Raw genomic sequence first — 22006 nt, 5'->3', positions numbered from 1 at the left:
AAGCATTCTGTTCTCTGTGTACTTGGTTGAAGTGGGGCTCTCGGTTCCTTAGTGCCTTAACAAGGGTTTGTTCTTCTGTTGTGGGCAGTTTTTGACCGTGAATGTGTTTGGCATTTGACCGTAGGAGGAGATTTTATCCTGGCCTTGGCCTGAACTTTGTGTGTTACCAGAGTAATTGGGAAACGGAAACTAGGCCGACTCTCTATTTCAGTTTGTTCCTTTTCCAATCCCAGAGAGCTATAGACCCAGTTTGTCAGAGCACACCGTTATCCTGACATAGATCCATCGATTCAGTACAGACCAGAGGACTTAGCGTTTGATCCAGAGGCTGGTATAACGTTGGGTGTGCAATGGACTTAGCCGTTTTTATCATCAGAATTATAAGAGTAGGATTCCACAGGCACATCAAGTAGAAACCTATTTTCTTGTGTTATGGGTATATTAGAGTCAAGATTTGCCTTTATTATGTATTTATTGATTGAGATACAGTGCAGAACAAGCCTTTCCGCCCCTTCGAGCCACACCACCCAGAAAGCCCCGATTCAATCCTAGCCTAATCACGGGACAATTTGCAATGACCAATTAACCTATCAACTGGTGGGTCTTTGGACTGTGGGAGGAAACCAGGGCACCCAGAGGGAAGAACATATAGATTCCTTACAGACAGTGGCAGGAATGCTGTAGTATTACATAAGCACTTCTTTGGTAGAAGATTTGTCTCCCATTATGTTGGTCTGATGTATACAGAATCGTAGAGTGACACAGCACGGTCATTGTCCCTTCAGCCCACTCTTTCATACTATCCAAGGTGCCCATTTCTACTCATCCCATTTGCCTTATATCCTTTTGACCCCTTTTTCTCCATGTAGCTGTCCAAATTTTTTGTAACTGTTGTGTTTGCATTATATGGCAGCTCATTTCATCTATGCACTGCCCTCTATATGAAGACATTTTCTCCTCTCACCTTTATATGTGAGTCACACTGGGTAAGATCTAATCGGCCATTGACTCCTGTGGTAGAGCTTGGGCCTCTAGGTCAGAGGGTTGTGTTTTCAAGCTCAATTCCAGAGGCAAACACATAATGTTGACTCGTTGAATAGAATAGAAAGAGGGAACTGTATTGTTGGAAGTGGCCATTATTGTGTGAGATGTGTCTACAATCAACTCCTTAGTCTTGCTAATGTTGAGTGCAAGGTTGGTGTTGCTCTCACCAATTGAGTAACCAACCTATTTTGCTCGTCTATGTAGCCTCCTCGCCACCCAAGATTCTGCCGGCAACAGTGGTGTCATCAGTGGATTTATCGGCGGTGTTTAAGTTGTGCCTAGCCTGTCCGATCTCTCCACCTCCTACTCTGGCCTCCATCTTAAATACATGATTTACATGTCTCCACTGGAGACACAAGAGACTGCTGATTCTGGAATCTGGAGCAATGCACAAAGAGCTGGAGGCACTGAGTGGGTCAGACAGCAACTATGGAAGAAATGGACAGTCTATGTTTCAGATCAAGATCCTTCCAATGGGAAACAACTGCTGTTCATTTCCCTCTGAAGATGCTGCCTGACTTGCTGAGTTCCTTCAGTGGACTGTACGTTGCTCCATCGTTTGTTTCTATACCTTTATTTGCCAGGTTCCTCTCCTCCTTTCTCCTAGAACCTGCTTTAGCCTTGGCAGTCTCAGCAAACCTTTGACTACCTCTACTAATATCCCCTTGTGTGCTTATGTCAAATTGTGACTGATATCACCCTTGGGAAGCATGAAACATGGTAAATGTGTTATATAAATACAGTTATCACTGTTGTGGGGGGGAATTTTCCTGAGCTGATTTGAGATAAGGCATCTGGCACTTGGAAAGCACTTGAGAGAAACCAGTTCAATATGTAACTGTTATGAAGATGAATGCTGTTTATCCCTCAGGCTTTGTGTGTGTCTGTGTAAAACAACATCAGCTCAACCTACCATACGGTTGTAGAGGATGCAACATCTTCTCTGTTACCCCCTTTCCCTTTGACCATCCAGGGACTCCTTCCAAATAAGTGGGCATTCACTTTACTCCCAATAACTAACTGTATTGCATTTGATGTTCTTGAAGTGGCCACGCCTGTACTAGAGAAATCAAATGTAGGTTGGGGGACCACTTCACATAGCACTTCCATTTGGCTTGCAAGAGTGAATCTCAGCTTCTCGTTAACTGTCAGTTTGCTATTGCTATCCCGTGATCTTTATCTTTGACCCCTCGTCCGGTTCCAATGAAGCCCGATGTAAGCTTGACTAACAGGAACTCATCTTCCAACCAGGCATGTTACAATCCTTGGAGCTTATCACTGTATTCAATGAGTTCAGATAACCAGCCTGTGTAGTTTGACTAGATTTCATCAAAGATTGGTATGTTAACTCTGTCCTCTTCCCACAGCAGTTGCCCAAACTTCTGTTCCAAGCATATTTTTAAATTTGTGGTTTCTAATAATTTTACTGTTTTATCTCCGTTACCTCACACTTCCCCTCCCTCTCCACCTCCCACCTCCCTGTTTCTATGCCCATCTCCTCCAGTTAGATTGGCTGCAATTAAACCTTCCCTCCCCGTCTTAACTAGCATCAATGCCATTTACATCCTTTGATCTCTCTTGGCATCCACTGTATCACAGACATCTCCTATGTCTCCTACCCACCCACCCACTTCTCTGCAATTTAGAACCTCATCAGTTTCCTGCATTTCCAAGATCTGAAAGTTCATTGACCTGAAAGGTGAACTCTCTATCTTCCTCTCTTCACAGACGTTGCCTGACCAGCAGAGAATTCTCAGTGTCTTCTGATTTATTTATGATGTTCACAATCCTCACTGCAATTGGCTGCTTCAGACGGGAAGGCAGGGAAACACTGAGTGGGCTCTTTCTGTGCTGCTTGATTCCGAATCATACAAGAAGCACATGATGTCTTTTGGCAAAGATGCCCATGGATTGCACAAGTAAAACGGCTTCACACTGTATAATTTTTTTGCAAGAAAAAAAATGCTCCTTTCATGTTCGATGGCATTTTGTCATCACTCTGGAGCTTTGAAACTCTTGGCAGTGAACTTTAATTCATTTTGATATTCGCTCTTGACTCCCTCGTTGATGTGGTTGACTCGAATGAGGGTTGCCATCTCACCAGTGATTATTGTACTGGATTTTTCTCAGCCCTGTGGGCATCTGAGAACATCCAAGGGCCAAAGTACTTCTCATAGTGGCTGTATGACTTGCAGCCTGTTGCTGTAATTAAACATTAGCTGAGAAGATGTGCGTAAGTGGATCCATTTGGTCCTAGGGTGGATGGGAAAGGGGTGTTTCAGTTGTCTTTGTACTGAATGAAGGTAAATAGGTTGGGATGGGGAAGCTGTCGTCATACTGAATGAAGATAATGGGATGGACAGAAGAGGAATATCTGAACTGTCCTCATAATGGTTGGTAGGGAGTGCTAGTGCTGGTTAATTTATTGGACTGGCTCCAACCAATAAACTGTCATTGTATCACTGATTATTGGGTGCCTCTGAATTACAAAGAGGCATTGCATTTGCTACCTTCCTTTAAGAACACAAACTGTAAGGGGATGGGTTTGACCATTCTAGGATGTTAAGAAATCCAGATCAGGTGGAACTAATGATTTTCTCTCCCAACATTTGCTCTGTTAATTTTTTGAGGTGGGGGGGGGGGACATAAGATCAACAGGGAGGTAATACTGCAGTTAGTTTCCTCACTTGTAGATATACTCTCAGTGAAAACTTAATTAGGTACCTCCACATACTGAGTGTATGTTCGTGGTCTTCTGATGCTGTAGTCAAGGTTAGACATGTTTTTTGCACTCTCAGAAGCTTGTCTGCACATCACTGTTGGAACACATGGTTATTTTACTTACTGTCACCTTCCTGTCAGCTTGAACCATTCTCCTTTGACCTCTGTCATTAACAAGGCATTTTCACCTACAGAACTGCCACTCACTGGATTTATTTGTTTTTCGCACAACTCTCTGCAAACTCTAGGGAATGTTGTGCTTAAAATGCCAGGAGATCTGACAAAAGGGTAAGAGGAGCCAGAATGGAGAATGGTAAATGAGGGAAGGGGGAAGGTGAAGAAATTACTGGATGTTAGAGCAATCAATGTTCATTTTGTCAGGTCAGAGGTAAATCTGGAATAAAAAGCTAGAATCAGTAATGGAGTTCATTAATGTCTTAAGGGAAGGAAATCTTGTGTGTTTCCTCATTCTGGTCTGCATGGGCCTTCAAGTTCACAAAGATGGACAAGCAAACCACTCCGATAAAGGAGAAGCTCAAGTTCAAATTCGTTATCATCTGACTGTTCAGATATGCAATCAAACAAAACAACGTTCCTCCAGACCATGGTGCACCCACAAAACATACAGTATAGCGCAAGGCACATAAACTGAAATATTACCATGAATAAGTTAATAAAATATCACTTGAAGAGCATGTAGTGCACAGCAGAGGGAAAGGAAGAGAAGGGGAGTAAGGGAAGTGCTGGCTACGACAGTTTCTGATAGGACTTGGCTGTGTAAGATGTATCACAGAGCGCAGGAAGTCTCTTTACTTGCCTCAGCAGGGGACTAAATTGGCAGTATGGAAAAATAATGTATCTTTGGTTCCAACCCCATCACAAACTTTAGTGTGAAGTCTGTGCCCAAAACACCAAGTTAGTCACGTGCTTTTTTTTGATGAAAAAAATAAAAATACTAAAGAACTCTGAAGGATAATCAACCGGTTTTTCACTATTTATAGACTTCAAACAACAGTACACTGGGTTTGAGATACTGAAACGTAAATTAAATCTGGAGGCTGGCTATTGAATTTCGGTCTAGACTTATGTTGCCATACATCTGCGTGAGCTCGAACTGTAAGGGCTAAACAGAATGAGGTAATAAAAGATCATAAAGTCTGGATTTTAACCTCGTGGCCTCCATCTATCTGAAATGATCTCTTCTGTAAAGGGAGCCGGGTTTGCTGAATTGTCCTTTTGTCTTTCACATGCCATAGTTTGATAACTTGATATAGTACGTATTTTTAATATAGATTAAAAATAAACTAGGGTTGTTAGTGACTTATATGTACCTTTAAAGTAAATTTATTTTGAACTTAGAACTTCAAGATGTAAAGATATTTGTGTGAGAAAAAACTACACACACACACACACACACACACACACACACACATACATATATATGTGTGTGTGTAGTTTTTTCTCGCACAAATATCTTTACATCTTGAAGTTCTAAGTTCAAAATAAATTTACTTTAAAGGTACATGTATGTCACTAACAACTCTGGATTATTTTTCTTGCAGCATACCCAATAAATCCATAATCGAATAATAACCATGATAGAATCAATGAAAGATTGCACCAACTGGGCACTCACCCAGTGTGTAAAAGACAAAGTGTGCAAATACAAAGAGAAAGAAAGAATAATAAATAAATAAGTAATAAATTTTGAGAACATGAGATGATGAGTCCTTGAAAGTGAGGTTTCAATGTGTAGTTATTTGAGTTTCTGTTACCTTTCCTGTTTGCTTAAACCAGTCTGGCCATTCTCCTCTGATCTCTGATCTTTTTCACCCACAGAATTGCTACTGACTGGATTTTTTTTTGTTTATCTTCGTAAATTCTAGAGACTGTTGTGTGTGAAAATTCCAGAAGTTCAGCAGTTTCTGAGATACTTAAACCACCCCATCTGACACCAGCGTCATTTCACAGTAAAAGTTACTTAGATCACTTTTCTTCCCCAATCTGATATTTGGTCTGAACAGCAAATGAACCTCTTGACCATCTCTGCATAGTTTTATGCATTGAATCTTAGATTGATGTTTAGGTTTACTCATCTCTGCACTGAACCGGGGCTGTGGCCAGCAACTAACGGGCTCCTCAACCGCCTGTGACTGGCTTTGAGGCTTACTTTCGCTTACTTTTTATTGTTTGCACGAGTTGTTCCTTTGTTGCACGTTGGGTCTTTTATAATGGGTTCTATTGGGATTCTTTGTTTTGTGGCTGCCTGTAAGGAGACAAATCTCAGGGTTGTATACAGTATACATTCCTAGATAATAAATCTTATTTGTACCTTGAATTTTGAGTTGCTGCAACGTGATTGACTGATTTGTGTTAATGGGCAGGTGTACCTAATAAACTGGCCTCTGACTGTATATGTCCCCCACCCCATCCTGACAGCTCTACCTTCGCATAGACCAATCCATTCGATTCTGCAGACAATGTATGGAATTACACAGGTGATTCCTTTCCTTTCGTTATCACTAAAGACTAAATTTGATAAAAGGATGCATGAAAACAGATCTTGATTTTGAGCTAAAAAGGGAGGAAGTAGAACGTCATCAGAGCTGAACATGTTGATATTTAAACCTGTGACATAGTGACAGGAGTGTAGGGAAGAACATGAGGCTGATGATCATTACACTGAAACTGGTAGAAAGACCAGCAATGTTGTGGTTCAGACAGGCCTGAAACTGCTTGGCAGAGCAACACTTTTCTTTGCTGTTTGTTATGTTCACGTCTTATGGAGTTTGTGCTTTTGAACTCATTTGATGGCTCCCTCGTTCTCCCTGGAGATGGAGATTGCTGGCAAATTGCCATGTCGCTTTTTGCCTTTTTGACCTCCCTTTTGAGAAAAGAAAGCAAACACTGCTTGGTTTATAAGAAAAGCTGCCTGATCTATCGTGACCAGTGCCCCAGCAGCAGGAAACCCAATCCACCAGCCACCTCCATGGGTGTGGGATCTTTCTGTGTCATCATACCAAAATGTAGGAATACCTCTGTTTAGTTACATTCCCTTCTTGTTGCCTCCTTCCTACAATACAGTCCTTCAGGATTTAGGTAGAAAATTGATAATAATTCTGGAGAATTAATATTTTTTGTTTTGCATGGTTTTTCATGTTGGGTGTTTGTCAGTCTTTGTTTCTGTGTAGTTCTTCATTGATTCTCTTGTATTTCTCTGCTCTACTGTGAGTATCTGCAAGAAGGTGGATCTCAGGGTAGTATACGGTGACACTACTTTGATAATAAATTTACTTAGAACTTCGAATCTCCAAAATGAAAGATTATCTCCAGAGCCTCCACTGCTGGGTCAGCAGGAAAGTTACCTGGACATTTAAAACTCTGAAGGTTCTTGTAAATTAACAAGAATATTGCTCTTTGCAGAGAGGGAAAAAAATAAGAGGCATTGAGTTGACTGGTAAGAATTGCCTAGTTGGCACGAGGTGGTGGAGCCTGAGAGAGTGCATGGGATGGGCAAGAGTACTGGCGACATGAGTTCATGTGATGTCACTTCCAGGTATATCTGTTCTGCTAACCTTGTATTTCATGTCTTGCACTGGACTGCTGATGCAAAGTGATGAATTTCACAACTTAAATTAGTGATAATAAATCTGATTGTGATTTGGGTTTGGGGTTAAAATTTACAGGCATCCTGTTTATTTACAGATAGACAATAGATGAGAAGACACCAAGCTCCAAGTTACTGAGCTGAATTGTCTCGAAGCCACTAAGTTCCTTTTTAAAGTCTGCTGCTTGTATGAAATGTGTTAGGTGGCGAATGCTCATTATTTTCAAAGCAGACTGTTAGGCTTTCATTTGGTAAACTTCGATCTGTCACAGGAAAACGTTGCCAATGCAAGAACAGCTTTTACAGCCATACCCTGTTCTGTCTTCCTGTGAAACTATTATTTCACCTACATGTGAAGCTGTGTGCTGGTGAAAGGGAGGAGTGATCAAACCCTCAAATGAATGACTACTCCCTTTGATTAGAGCCCTGATAGTGAAATAATATAATCCTCAGCACCCTTCATCCCTTTGTGAACAGCCACTTCACGCTTGCACTCCACACCTCATTCCTATAATGACACAGTCACTGTTCTCCTTCCTGTGCTTCCATGTGTCCTGCTGCTACCCGGAGGAATTTCTCTTGCCAAGAGTCACTTTATCACTATCATTTCCTGTCTGAGTCACCTTATGTACAGATACTGCTGCACCTAACTTTATGTGCATGCAGTCAGTCTATGTATATAAATTAATCTTGTGTATGTACAGCCAAACAGTCACTTGTACATTGAGTTTTATAGGGTTGCCTTCATATTTATGCTTATTGTGTTTTTTTATGCTGCATTGGATTTGGAGTGACAATCATTTTGTTCTCCTCTACACTCGTGTGCTGAAGAATGACAATAAACAATCTTGAATCTGGAACCTTGGAAGGTACAATGATAACTTGCATTTTGCAAAATCTCTTCTTAAATTAACGCAGTATCTCAAAGAGTTTAGTTAATTTTTTCCTCTCTAGAGTGTGAGGTCTTTGGGGGAAGGTCAGGATTGGAATTCAGGTTAAATAGTTTTTGTTTTTAATAAGAAATTACTCTTCCACCATCCTCACTTGATCAAGGACCTTGAATGTTTGTTCATTGTTTATCAAACTGCTACAACTGAGATGCCTAGACTTCCAGCACGAATTTCATTAACGTACACATTCAATCCAGAACAAATTCTTTCAGGAATAGTTGTTTTAACCATGTCCTCCTCTTGTCCTAAAGAGGTAGGTGACATGGTCAGAGAGATTCCCTGACCATGAAGTTGGCTGGCAGATTGGGTTTCCTACATTGAAATGCCATTGTGGCATTGTTCAAGATAGATCAAACACCTTTTCTTATTTACCAAGCGGCATTTGCTTTCTTTTTAAAATGGGGTCAAAATGGCAAAAAAAAACCACCATTGCAATTTGCTAACAATCTCCTTGTCCAGCAAAGAACAAGACAGCTGCAGCTGAGTTTGAAAGCGTGATCTCCAAATGATGGCTGTGACAGTAAATTTTCTTGTTTAGTACATAAGATTTGGCTTACATTAGTAATCAGCAGGTTTTTTTCTGTGTGGTACAGCACCTTCCTGTTTGGTGGTTTGGTTTTGCATTGGTGAGGAATACAGATTCTCAAGCCAACACATGTTGACATTAAAGTGATAGATGTGAAATCCATGCTTGTTTTTAAGAAACCAGATGCCTCTCACCTGGTAGGAAGGTGCAAGTCAAGTCAAGTCAAGTCAAATTTATTTATAAAGCACATTTAAAAACAACCCATGTTGACCAAAGTGCTGTACAATCTATAACAGGTAGCTAAAATCACAAATACAAGAAACACAGATATAAACAACAAGGCACACAGCTTATATGTACAAAATAATAAGTTTGGAATGGGTCTGTATTGTACTGATCGTGCTCCAAACCATGAACTTTTGACCCGGATTGTAACCTCTTCCATTGTGGAAGAAAGCTGAGAAGATAATTGCATGTAATGTACAGGATCAACATAAATGGATAAATCGGCTTAGCTTTCCACATACCTCTATTACGCGAGACAAAGATTAGTTGTTCAAACAGTTGTCATTACTTTTTTTTTCTCATGTCAGGAGCAGAGCTGTTCACAACTTGAAGAGTTTGAATTCCAGTAGAACTGTTTTTACTGCGGAAGTATCAGTGAACTGATGGGTCGAAATGTAACTGAAGCAGAGCGACAGTTGGAAGAATCAGGTTTAATATCATCAGCATAGGTTGCAAAACTTGTCAATTTGTTAACTTTGTGGCAGCAGTACAATGCAATACGTGATAAATAAGGACAAAAAGAATTACTCCCAGCATCTGCAGAATTCCTGTTGCTTACACTAATTATATATTTTCATCCCGATGAAGGGTCTCGGCCTGAAACGTCGACTATTTACTCTTTTCCATGGATGATGCCTGGTCTGCCGAGTTCCTAAAGCATTTCGTGTCTGATCTTCAGAAGCTCTTTTGTTTCCATGAGTACATGCAGGTCCCTCTTGTTTTTAATGCCAAGACAGTCAGAATTAGACAAACACCCAGTTGTAGTTGGATTAGGCCACACTATGATCTTACGTCAGGGGTTCCCAACCTTTTTGTGCCTTGGACCAATACCATTAAGCAAAGAGTCGGTGGACCCTGGGTTGGGAATCACAGTGGAATCAGATGCTGCCGCTGCTATAATGTCCCCTAAGTCCACAACATTTGGATTTATTGCTGAACACTTGAACCATCAACACAGACATTGTGAGGGAAAGAGACCCACAGCGAGTTCATGCACTATTTTATAGCCTTAGGAATTTGTACTCGGTGCAGTAAGCTGATCACGCAATGCAGAGTACATTACATCTGATGATCATAGTCCCCCGAAGGAACTGCTGCCATTTAGGGAAATAACATTAAAACTATTAACTAGTGTGTCTAAGGGATTATGCACAGTTTAACAATGTGCCACCAACAGTCTTTTGGGCAAGAAGCTCGTGTGAATTAATGTTTCATATAGATGGTGCCGATTTTTGCTAGAATGTTGAACGCTGATAACCCAGTCTGTGAGATGCTAATTGCTGTTTGACGTGTGACTGAGTTCTGAAGGGCAACATGCTTCGGTAAAGACGAGGGAGCAGCTTCAGAGATGTCCTGTAGAACTGCAAAGAGGTATGGGCTCTGCAAAGTTCAAAGTAAACTTGTTATCAAAGTGCATATTTGTCACCATATAGAACCTTGAGGTTCATTCTCATGTGGACATTCACATTAAATACAAAATACACAATAGAATCAATGAAAGACTATTCCCAACTGGACAAACAAAACCAATATGCAAAAGACAACAAAGAAATACAAAAAGAAATAATATAATAATAAATAAGCAATAAATATCAAGAACATAAGATGAAAAGTTCCTGAAAGTGAGTCCATAGATTGTGGGAACAGTTCAGTGAAGTTGAGTGAAGTTATCCCGTCTGGTTCAAGAGCCTGATGCTTAAGGGGTAATAACTGTTCCTGAACCTGGTGGTGTGAGTCCTGAGGCTCTTGTACCTTCTTCCTGATGGCACCAGTGAGAAGAGCTGGGCTGGATGGCGGGGCTCCTTGATAATGGATACTGCTTTCCTGTGATAGTGTTCTGTGTTGATGTACTCCACAGAATTGGGAAAAGGGTGGAACATGGAGTGTTTGTGAAATCTGTGGGGGTTGAATTTTGCAATGGCACAAGCTGGAATTGGATAAGGTTTACAGGGAGCACACTGCTTGAAGAGGTAGATATTAAGACTTTTGATTGTGGGGAAAAAAATTTGACAGACCTGTGGCAGATGAGTTTAAGGACAGTCCATAACAAATTGCAGTTAATGGTCTGTCAGCAACAGCATTCCGTTTTGAAATTACTTCCCAATGAATTGGAATCATCTTGAAGGCATTCCAGTAGGCCATACTTCATTAGGAGTTTGAGGAGATTTGGTACGTAAACATTGACCCCAGCAAATTTGCGCAGATATACCATGGAGAGCATTGTGACGCGTTGTATCACTGCCAGATATAGAGGCACCAATGCACAGGGTTGTCAGAGGCTTCAGAGTTGTGGACTCTATCAGAAGCACAAACCTCCCTGCCATCAGGGAGATCTTCAGAAGGCAATGCCTCAAGAAAGTGGCATTCATCATTAAGGACCCTCGCCATCTGGCACATGTCCTCGTCTCATGACTACCAGCAGAGAGGAGGGACAGGAGCTTGAAGTCCCACACTCAAAAGTTCAAGGAACAACTTTTTCCATTTCGCCACCAGATTCCTGAATTGTTCATGAAACCATGAACACTACTTCAGTATTCATCTTTTGCTCTATCAGTCTGTCTGTCTGTCTAATCTATCTGTCTGTCTTTCTATCTTGTTGTTGTTTCTTTTGGAGCCTTTCGGCGCATCGGGCTGCGACCTTGCCATTTCTTTAGCATGTGTCTGTTTTTTTTAAATGAGGTTGAGTTGCCAGCTCGACATTCAACTCAACACTGATGGAAAGTGTGTAAGGAGCTGGTCGGATTTGAACCTGTGGCCATTCACCTCGAAGTCCGGTGCTCATGCCAATACACCACTGGCCAGCTAATCTACCTATCTAATCTATCATAATTGTTGCCTCTGGCACATTGGTTTTGTCTATCCTGTTGCACTGTACTGCTGCCACAAAACAACACATTTCATTCTGCTTACCAGTCATTTATCAGTAACCTTGTCTCTGACTTTGCTGTCACGGTTTAATGGTATGGTGAATCTGAACTGGGCTGAGCCACCCCTGGACTTTGTCTGATTAAGATCTAAGCTGCAGCTGTCAGACAGAAGAGCTGGGCGTCCACTGTGAAATCAAGACTGTTTCCACTGAAACCAGGGCTTCCGAAATGGCCAGATTTGTGTCGAATGCATTTGTTTCAAAAGGCTGGAGTCCGGCAGAATTATTTTCATTGCTGATGACGGCAGAATTGATGCTCAGCAGTCTCCTTGTCCCTCTTCCCAATCAAATCTGGGCAGGTTGTGCAGTGAGCACTGGATTTGGTGCTAAGCGATGAAAGCGAGAATCTTGCTGCTTTTTGTGTTTAATTGTTTAATTATGGGACTGCAGGAACTCCCCCGCTGTGCTAAATCCTTTGATCTCAATCGAAGACTGCTTTCTTTCCAAATCTCGTAACGGAAAGAAATTTCCTTACCTGGAGCCTGGCGTGTCCTTTGGCTGCCCCCAAGGGCCAATGCAACCAGTCGATCACTGTTTATAGCACAGCTACTGTTATATGGAGAAAGTTCAAGCTGAAAGTTGATTTATTATCAAGGTATGCATACGTCACCATATACAAACTTGAGATTTCTTTTCTTACAGGCATTCACAGCAGAGCAAACAAATACAACAGAATCGGTGAAAAGCTACACAGGAAAACTGACAAGCGACCAATGTGCAAAAGAAGACAACTCTACAACCTGTGCAAATCATGATAGTAGTAATAAATAAATAATATGGAGAACGTGAGTTGTAGAGCCCTTGAAAGTGAGTCCATAGGTTGTAAAATCAGTTCAGTATTGCGGTGAGTGAAGTTATTCATACTGTTTCAGGAACCAGTTGGTTGAAGGATCAGAAGTGTTCCTGAACCTGGTGGTGTAAGGTCTAAGGCTCCTTCATCTCCTTCCTGATGGCAGCAGTGAGAAGAGAGTCTGGTCTGGATAGTCGGGGCCCTTGATATCGGATGCTGCTTTCTTGTGGCAGTGCTCCTTGCAAGTTCCCACCAACGTAATGTAAAAACAACCAGACAAAATGATTCTTGGTTGAGGAGCAAATACTAGAGTGAATGCTCTTGTTGTACAAAATAAAATTATTTGAGGGCATTTTATACCTAGCTGGTCAGCTGCCTACAACCTGGCAGACTGAATATTGACAAACACAGGAAATTCTGCAGATGCTGGAAATCCAGAGCAACACACACAAAACATTGCAGAAACTCAGCAGGTCAGGCAGCATCTATGGAGCAAAATACAATGTCAAAGCTTCAGGTCCTCAGTCCCGATGAAGGCTCTCACCTCAAAATATTGACTGTTTATTCCTCTCCGGAGTATAAGTATTGAATTCTCCAGAATGGTAGTGTCGAGGTTAGCACGATGCTTTACAGTACCAGCAACCCGGGTTCAACTCCCGCCGCTGTCTGTAAGGAGTCTGTACGTTCTCCCCATGACCGCATGGATTTCCTGCAGGTGCTCCGGTTTCCTCTCTGTCCAAAGATGTACCATTTGGTAGGTTAATTGATCATTGTAAATTGTCCCTTGATTAGGCTAGCATTAAATTGGGGGGGGGGGGGGGCGGGGGATTGCTTTGTGTGCGGCTTGAAGGGCCGGAAGGGCCTTTTCCATGCTGTATCTCAATAAATAAATAAATAAATAAACTTCTGATAACTTTCACCCTGTTCATTTTCCATCTACCCCTGATCCACCCATCACTCTCCCACCCTCTCAGCTTGCCTGTCTCCTATCCACTGCTCCCCTCATCTCTCTCCCCGGTTGCATGCTCCACCTTCTTCGCCCATCAAATTCCATCAGCCCCAGCACCTTGTCACTTCTCCACTCTCCCCTCCCCCAGCTGCCTACCACTTCCCTCACCTCAATCCAACTGCCTCCAGCTATTTCTTCCTTCTATCATATGGTTTAGATGAAGGAACTTGACCCAAAGAGTTGTCTGTCCATTTCCCTCCATGGATACTACCTGACCTGCTGAGTTCCTCCCACTTTTTCAGAGGAGAATGAATAGTTGACGTTTCTGGCTAAGAACCTTCAAAAGGTCTTGACCTGAAGTGTTGACTGTCCGTTTCCCTCCGTGGATGTTACCTGACCTGCTGAGTTTCTTCTGCTTTTCAGAGGGGAATGAACAGTAGACGTTTCCAGCCAATGACCTTCATGACGCCTCTGAAACACTGACTGCTTATTCCGTAGATGCTGCCTTGCCTGCTGAGTTCTTTCAGCATTTTGTGTGTGTCGTTGCTCAAGATTTCCAACACCAACAGAATTTCTTGTGTCCTCCCAATTTTTGTTTGTGGCAGAGTTCAGTTGACCTGAAAACTGGCACCTTGGACAGTGCAGCTCTCCTTCTGCACTGTGCTGAGCTGTCTGACTGGGTTGCATGTTGTCAATGCTGAGAGTGAAAGTCTTACTGCCTCCTGTCACCTCGGCAACTGTGTTGTCCACTGGACCATGGTTAACCGTTCACTTGTCTGTCACAAATTCCTTGTCAGTGGGTTGAATTGATCAACCTCTTCTTTCTGTGGTGAGAAACTAGAGTCTTTCTAATGCCAGTGACACGATGGGTACTTGATATTAAATTAAAAAAACAGAAAGATTCCTATAGTTGTGGAGTCAAGGACCAGAGAACACCGCCTCAGAATATGAGGATGTCTCTTTAGAGCAGGAATGAGGATGAATTTCTTTAGCCAGGTGGTGAATCTGTTGAATTCATTGCCACGGATGGCTGTGAAGGCCAAAGTCATTGTGTATATCTAAAGTGGAAGTTGATAGGTTCTTGATTACTAAGGGCATCAAAGCTTATGGGGAGAAGGCAAGAGAGTGAGTTGAGATGGCTAATAAATCAGCCATGGTGGAATGGCAGAGCAGACTCAATGGGCTGAATGGCCCTGTATTTTGTGGCCTTATGGTCTAGGACTCGCGTTAGAAATATTAGCTAACTTAATGACCTTGATTTTCTTTTATTGCATTTGCAAGATGCTAATAAAGAAACTATTGCACAAAGTGACCAGGAGGGCTGACGGTCATTAATCTAAATGAATGCTCTCTACCGGTCTGAACTGGAACAGAAATAATCAATTTTAAATGTAATCAAAGTAAATATAAATCGATTTGTTCCACTTGCTGTTTTGGGCATAAAAAGAAATCAAGTCAGAGGCTTGAAATTGTGCTCCAGTATTGCATTAGGTTTATTAGGAGGAGCCCGTGGGAGTGTTAGCCAAGGTTTCCTCTGTCGGTTGCTGTTTGCAAATCGACAAGCTAACCTACTTTTTGGAGGAAGCTGGGCATAATTGTTGCCGTGTTTTTTTTCCCTCCTCCTCGTCTGTGCCAAGACCTGGCCTTGATGAAACAGGCAGTTGTTTTCAACAAGCAGCTGTAGGTGTTTGAGATCAGCTTGCGAAAGCTCCACTGTTTGATCAGCAGCGATATAAAACTCCATAAGACATAGGGGCAGAATTAGGCTATTCAAACCATTAAGTCTGCTCCGCTATTCAATTATGGCTGATTTATTATCCCCATTCTCCTAGCTTCTCTCTGTAACCTTGACACACTGACTAATAAGGCCAATAGTCAGAACCTTCAACAATGCAGCATCATCTTTATCATCCAGATTTTGGTTCTTAACTGTCTGGTGTGGGTCTTGAACCCATAATCTTCTAATTCATATACAAGATGCAATCCACTGAGTCACAACAAAATACTTGAGACTCAGAATTTGGCGGTGGCCGTTGCCTGGTGTTTTCTGCGATGATCATAACCTTGGGTCTGGCTGGTCTGGTTTTCCTGCCAACGGCCACTGGGAAAATATGTGAAGTTGTCCTGGAGGACTGTCTGTGTGTGTGTCTGTGTGTGTGTGTGTGTGGGGGGGGGGGGGGGAGGAAAGGGGCTTGTTTGCTTATTGTTTTGTTGCTGGTTGCGTTCTGTTTTATTGTGTTTCGCCGAGCACTGTGGACTTGCTATGTTGGCGCCAGAATGTGTGGCGACACTCGTAGGCTGCCTCAGCACATCCGAATCTGAATCTGGACATTGGGTTTGACTGTTTACTCTGCACTGTGAAAGTCAAACTATGGGGCATCCCATGTTGCTGAAGGGGCAGTGGGACAACTCTAGAAGTTCATAGGTTGGGAAAGACAATGATGGGGTTTTATTTTCTTGTTTATTTTTTCACAGCAAGCTCCCCCAAACTTCTACAAATACTCAGACTTTCCTGATATTGGCATTTATTATTTTCACATGTACCAAAATACAGTGGTAAAGCAACACACACAAAATGCGGGAGGAACTCATCAAGCCAAGCAGCATCTGTGGGAAAGGGTACAGTCGACATCTCGGACTGAGACCCTTCAGCAGGACTGGAGAGAAGAAGATGCGTAGTCAGAGTAAGAAGGTGTGGGGAGGGGAGGAAGAAACACAAGGTGAAAGGTGACATTGGGAGGGGGAGGGGTGAAGTAAAGAGCTGGAGGTTGATTGGTGAAAGAGACACAGGGCTGAAGAAGGGTGAATCTAATAGAGGACAGAAGACCATGGAAGAAGGGGAGGTGGGGAGGAGTATCAGAGGGAGGTGATTGGCAGTTAAGGAGATAAGGTGAGAGAAGGAAACAGGAATGAAGGAGAGAGGGGGAAATTACTGGAAGTTCGAGAAATCGATGTTCATGCCATCAGGTTGGAGGCTGCCTGTTTGTGCACAGATAAAAACTATGCATAAGCAAACATTAAACAATGCAGAATAATGTTTGAAGCTACAAAATACAGTGCAGTTGGACAAATAAGGTGCATGGGCCTCGAAGAGGTACTTACTTTATACTTTATTGTCGCCAAACAATTGGTACTAGAACGTACAATCATCACAGCGATATTTGATTCTGCGCTTCACATTCCCTGAATTATAAATATTAAAGATATTAAAAATAGTTTAAAATTAGTAAGTATGAAAAATTTAAATTATAAATCATAAATAGAAAATAGATTGGATGATCAAGATTTAGCTTTCGGTGTTGGTTGTGCAACCTGAATGGTAATCAGGTATTATACAACACGCTGTCATTCCTGTGGCCAGGATGTCCATTCCTTTGGAAGCATGTCACCCAAAAAAATAGCACTGGGAGAAGAATGGAAAAATACTTTATTCTTTTTCTTTAAAGTGAAACCTAATGCTCCCTGAGGAGAGAAAATGTTAAGATTAATATCGTGCAGGTTTATAAAGTGGTGATCCCCAGTAAAGGAGGAGAGTGTTTGCAACTAGAGGTGATCTCTATTGGGTAACTGCAGTCACTTGGTGGATCGGGGAGGGCAAGTGTGGGCTCGGCGATCAGTCTCACCCAGTCTGATCCCACCTTGCCTGCAGACTAGCAATGCGATTGGTACCTTTGCTGAGATGGTATCCTTGTGAACAGTTGCCAGAATCATCAACTGCCTGCTCTTTAAACTTGGGATGCTGAGGGGTGAGGTCAGGCTTCAGAATGGGTAATCTGTTCAACTACCCACCCACTCAGCCTGTCTGACCTATTCGTTGACGTTCCACAAGGATGATGCCTACCTCTGTCCCAGTGTGTAGTGATGGTGGAAGAGATTTGCTTGCAAGTCTGAAACAAGTCTATAATATCCACTGATTAGCCTGCTACGTTAGCTTTGTGCACTTAGTGGCCATATTATTAGGTACATCTGTACACATCGTTAATGCAAATAATTAATTAGCCAATCATGTGGCAGCAACTGAGTGCATAAAAGCATGCAGACATGGTCAAGAGTTCATTTATTGTTCAGACCCAACATCAGAAAGGGAAAGCAAATGACTGTGCAGTGATTGTTGGTGCCAGATGGGGTGGGTTGAGTAGCTGAGAAACTGCTGATCTCCTGGGATTTTCCATGCACACCAGTCTCTACAGTTTGTGAAAACAAAAACCATTCAGTGAGTGGCTGTTCCGTAGGTGAAAATGCCTTGTTATTGAGAGAGGACAGAGAAGAAATGGCCAGACTGATTCAAGCTGAGAGGAAGGCAGCAGGAACTCAAATAACTATGCATCACAACAGTGGTGTGCAGAAGAGCATCTCTGAATGCACAGCACATCAGACCTTGAAATGGGCAAGCTACAACAGCAGAATACCACAAACGTACACTCAGTGGCCACCTTATTAGGTATAGCAGGTACCTAATAAAGTGACCATTGAGTGTATAACATCCCCTAACTAGCTTCTACGCTGTTTATAATTGTGAGCTGAATGGAACTGTTTCCCTTAAGTGACTCTATATACAAGGTGGAATCTGACTCATCCCCTTACTAGACCCAACACCTCAGCCTAAGGAGGTCCATGGTGCCAAGTTCCTTGTAGATTCCTTGCACTATCTGAATACCAGCCCGCTGATGGTGCCAGTTAACTAATGTGGTGGATTCCAGTTTACAGCAGTGAGGTATTTTTGTTTCTTACTGAGCTTGATGAATGCACAGTCACTCCTATTACAGAGGGCTTCCATTGCTCTGTGTAATTGGACAATGCCCAGTCGCTGCCAATGTTAAATTAACAGGCTGTTAGAGATGTTAATTAACAACTAACAAAGATGCTGGTTGTAGTGTGGTAATCAGTCAACACTTGGAGAACCAGAGAAATCATTTATTTAAATTTTAATGGTGTATCTCAGCAACGTCACCATGTTTTTTTTTGTGAAATGAAGTTTGGAGACTTTGCTAGGATTTATTAGCAGGCTGTGTGGGTTAAAATATCCCAAGGTAAAAAGCACTTGTTTCCAAACTGGCATCATTTGGATGATCCAGCCAACCGGGGCTGCCTGCTGATCTCTGCTTTCCTCTGAAAGACTGAATGCAGTGTTAGTTAACTCTGCTCGTCTCTCTCCCTTCTCTTCTTCCATCTCCAGCTCCTTCAGGAGTTTACTCCCAACATGCACGGAAGTTAGAGAGCCTCTTGCATTTGACCTACCCAATCACTGCTGTGTTGGCCCGCAAGAAAAAGTAGACAGGAGGAACAGTTAGACGCTCAAATCAATTATTTTTCCAATCTTTCTCACTTGCTGTATTTTGTTACTCATGCTTTCATTATTGTACCTTTCTCTGTGTGTGCGCGTGCTGGTGCCGGGGTTCATGCTGGGGCAAGTGTGTTTGTGTGTGTGAGGAGCACACATCAAAGTTGCTGGTGAATGCAGCAGGCCAGGCAGCATCTCTAGGAAGAGGTACAGTCGACGTTTCGGGCCGAGACCTCTTCGTCAGGACTAACTGAAGAGCTAGTAAGAGATTTGAAAGTGGGAGGGGGAGGGGGGAGATCCAAAATGATAGGCAAAGACAGGTGGGGGAGGGATGGAGCCAAGAGCTGGACAGGTGATTAGCAAAAGGGATACGAGAGGATCATGGGACAGGTGGCCGGGGGAGAAAGAAAAGGGGGAGGGGGGGCTAAACCCAGAGGATGGGCAAGGGTATAGTCAGAGGGACAGAGAGAGAAAAAGGAGAGAGAAAGAAGAATGTGTGTATATAAATAAAGGATGTGGTACGAGGGGGAGGTGGGGCATTAGCGGAAGTTAGAGAAGTCAATGTTCATGCCATCAGGTTGGAGGCTACCCAGACGGAATATAAGGTGTTCCTCCAACCTGAGTGTGGCTTCATCTTTACAGTAGAGGAGGCCGTGGATAGACATACCAGAATGGGAATGGGATGTGGAATTATTCCGTCTGGGTAGCCTCCAACCTGATGGCATGAACATTGACTTCTCAAACTTCCGCTAATGCCCCACCTCCTCCTCCTTGTACCCCATCCATTATTTATTTATATAGACACATACTCATTCTTTCTCTCTCCCTCCTCCTCCTCCTCCTCCTCCTCCTCCTCCCTCCTCCTCCTCCTCCTCCTCCTCCTCCTCCTCCTCCTCCTCCTCCTCCTCCTCCTCCTCCTCCTCCTCCTCCTCCTCCTCCACCTCCACCTCCACCTCCACCTCCACCCTCCTCCCCCCCCCCTCCTCCTCCTCCTCCCCCCCCTCCTCCTCCTCCTCCCCCCCCTCCTCCTCCTCCTCCCCCCCCCTCCTCCTCCTCCTCCCCCCCCCTCCTCTCCCTCCGACTATACCCCTTGCCCATCCTCTGGGTTCCCCCCCCCCCTTCCCCTTCTCCCTGGACCTCCTGTCCCATGATCCTCTCATATCCCTTTTGCCAATCACCTGTCCAGCTCTTGGCTCCATCCCTCCCCCTCCTGTCTTCTCCTATCATTTGGATCTCCTCCTCCCCTTCCCACTTTCAAATCTCTTACTAGCTCTTCCTTCAGTTAGTCCTGATGAAGGGTCTTGGCTGGAAATGTCGACTGTACCTCTTCGTAGAGATGCTGTCTGGCCTGCTGCGTTCACCAGCAACTTTGATGTGTGTTACTTGAATTTCCAGCATCTGCAGAATTCCTCGTGTTTGTGTGTGAGGGGGATGGTTAGGAAAAGTGTGTGTGCGTGTGAGGGTTTTGTTGAGTGAGTTGTTTGTGGTGGGGTGTGTGTGTGGAGGTGTTTGTGTGTAGGAGGGTTGTGTTGGGGGAAATGTTTTTGTGTGGGTGAGCTGTTTGTGGTGGGGGGTGTGTAGATGTGTTTGTGTGTGGGAGAGTTGTGCTGGAGGAGTGTGTGTGAGGCTGTGGTGTTGGTGTTAGGGAGTGTATATTGTGTGTGTCTGTGTTTGGAAGCATGGGAGATTATATTTTATTCTTTGAGGAAATTACAAGCAGGATAGACAAAGGAGAATCGGTGGATGTTGTTTACTTGGATTTTCCGGAGGCCTTTGACAAGGTGTCACACATGAGGGTGCTTAAACAAGATAAGAGTTCATGCTCTTACAAGAAAGACTCTAGCATGGATAGAAGAACGGCTGATTAGTAGGAGGCAGAGTCGGAGTAAATGAGGCCTATTCCGGTTGGCTGTCAATGATGAGTTATGTTGGTATTGGGACCGCTTCTTTTCTCCTTACGTCAGTGATTTGGGTGATGGAATTAATGGCTTTGCAGGCATGTTTGCAGATGATACAAAGGTAGGTGGAAGGGGCGGGTAATGTTGAAGATGCAGGGAGTCTGAAGAATGACTTGGACAGATTGGGAGAATGGGCAAAGAAGACCATAAGGCAGAGAAGCAGAATTAAGCCATTCAGCCCATCAAGTCTGGTCTGCCATTCCATTATGGCTGATCCCAGATCCTACTCAACCCCATACACCTGCCCTTTTGCCATATCCTTTGATGCCCTGACCAATCAAGAAATGGCAGATGGAATTAGTGTAGGGAAGTGTATGGTCATGCACTATGGTAGAAGGGAAAAAGGCATAGACTATTTTCTAAGTGGGGAGATAATTCAAAAATCAGAGGAGAAAGGGAATTGGGAGTCCTTGTGCAGGATTCCCGAAATGGTAATTTGCAGGTTGAGTCAGTATTGAGGAAGGTAAATGAAATGTTAGCATTCATTTTGAGAGGACTACGATATAAGAGCAAGGATGTCATACTGAGGCTTTATAATGAATTATAAAGCCCTTATTGTGAGCAGTTTTGGGCCCCTTATCTAAGAAAAGATGTGTTGGCATTGTAGAGGGTCCAGGGGAAGTTCAGGAGATTGATTCAGAGAATGAAAGGGTTGACATATGAGGAGGTTTTGATAGCTCTGGGTCTGTACTTGCTGGATTTTAGGATAATGAGGGGAATCTCATTGAAACCTATCGAATATTGAAAGGTCTCGGCAGAGTGGATGTGGAGATGATGTTTCCTATAGGGGGTGAGTCTAGAATCAGAGGGCAAAGCCTCAGAATAAAAGAATGTCCATTTAGACGAGATGAGAAGGAATTTCTTTAGCCAGGGGGTGGTGAATCTGTGGAATTCATTGCCGTACATAGCTGTGGAGGCCAAGTCATTGAGTATATTTAAAGCAGAGTTGGACAGGTTCTTGGTTAGTTA

General features: G+C 43.1%; 1 protein-coding gene across 10 annotated transcripts in view; it reads left to right on the top strand.

The window, feature by feature from the left end:
- plxna4 (plexin A4) overlaps positions 1-22006 on the top strand; it is an 811940-nt gene that overhangs the window by 52174 nt on the left and 737760 nt on the right. Inside the window, exon 4 of one of the 10 annotated variants that reach the window (XM_072241491.1) lies at positions 12702-12866. The exons of the other annotated variants lie outside the window; for them this stretch is intronic. Coding sequence (XP_072097592.1) covers positions 12702-12830 — 129 coding nt within the window. The 3' untranslated portion in view covers positions 12831-12866. The remainder of the gene's footprint in view (positions 1-12701; positions 12867-22006) is intronic. 10 annotated transcript variants of the gene reach the window in all.

Source organism: Mobula birostris, chromosome 23 (genome assembly GCF_030028105.1).
Source record: "Mobula birostris isolate sMobBir1 chromosome 23, sMobBir1.hap1, whole genome shotgun sequence".
In the NCBI taxonomy this organism is placed as follows: domain Eukaryota; kingdom Metazoa; phylum Chordata; class Chondrichthyes; order Myliobatiformes; family Myliobatidae; genus Mobula; species Mobula birostris.
This window is presented reverse-complemented; position numbering and strand designations above follow the sequence as displayed.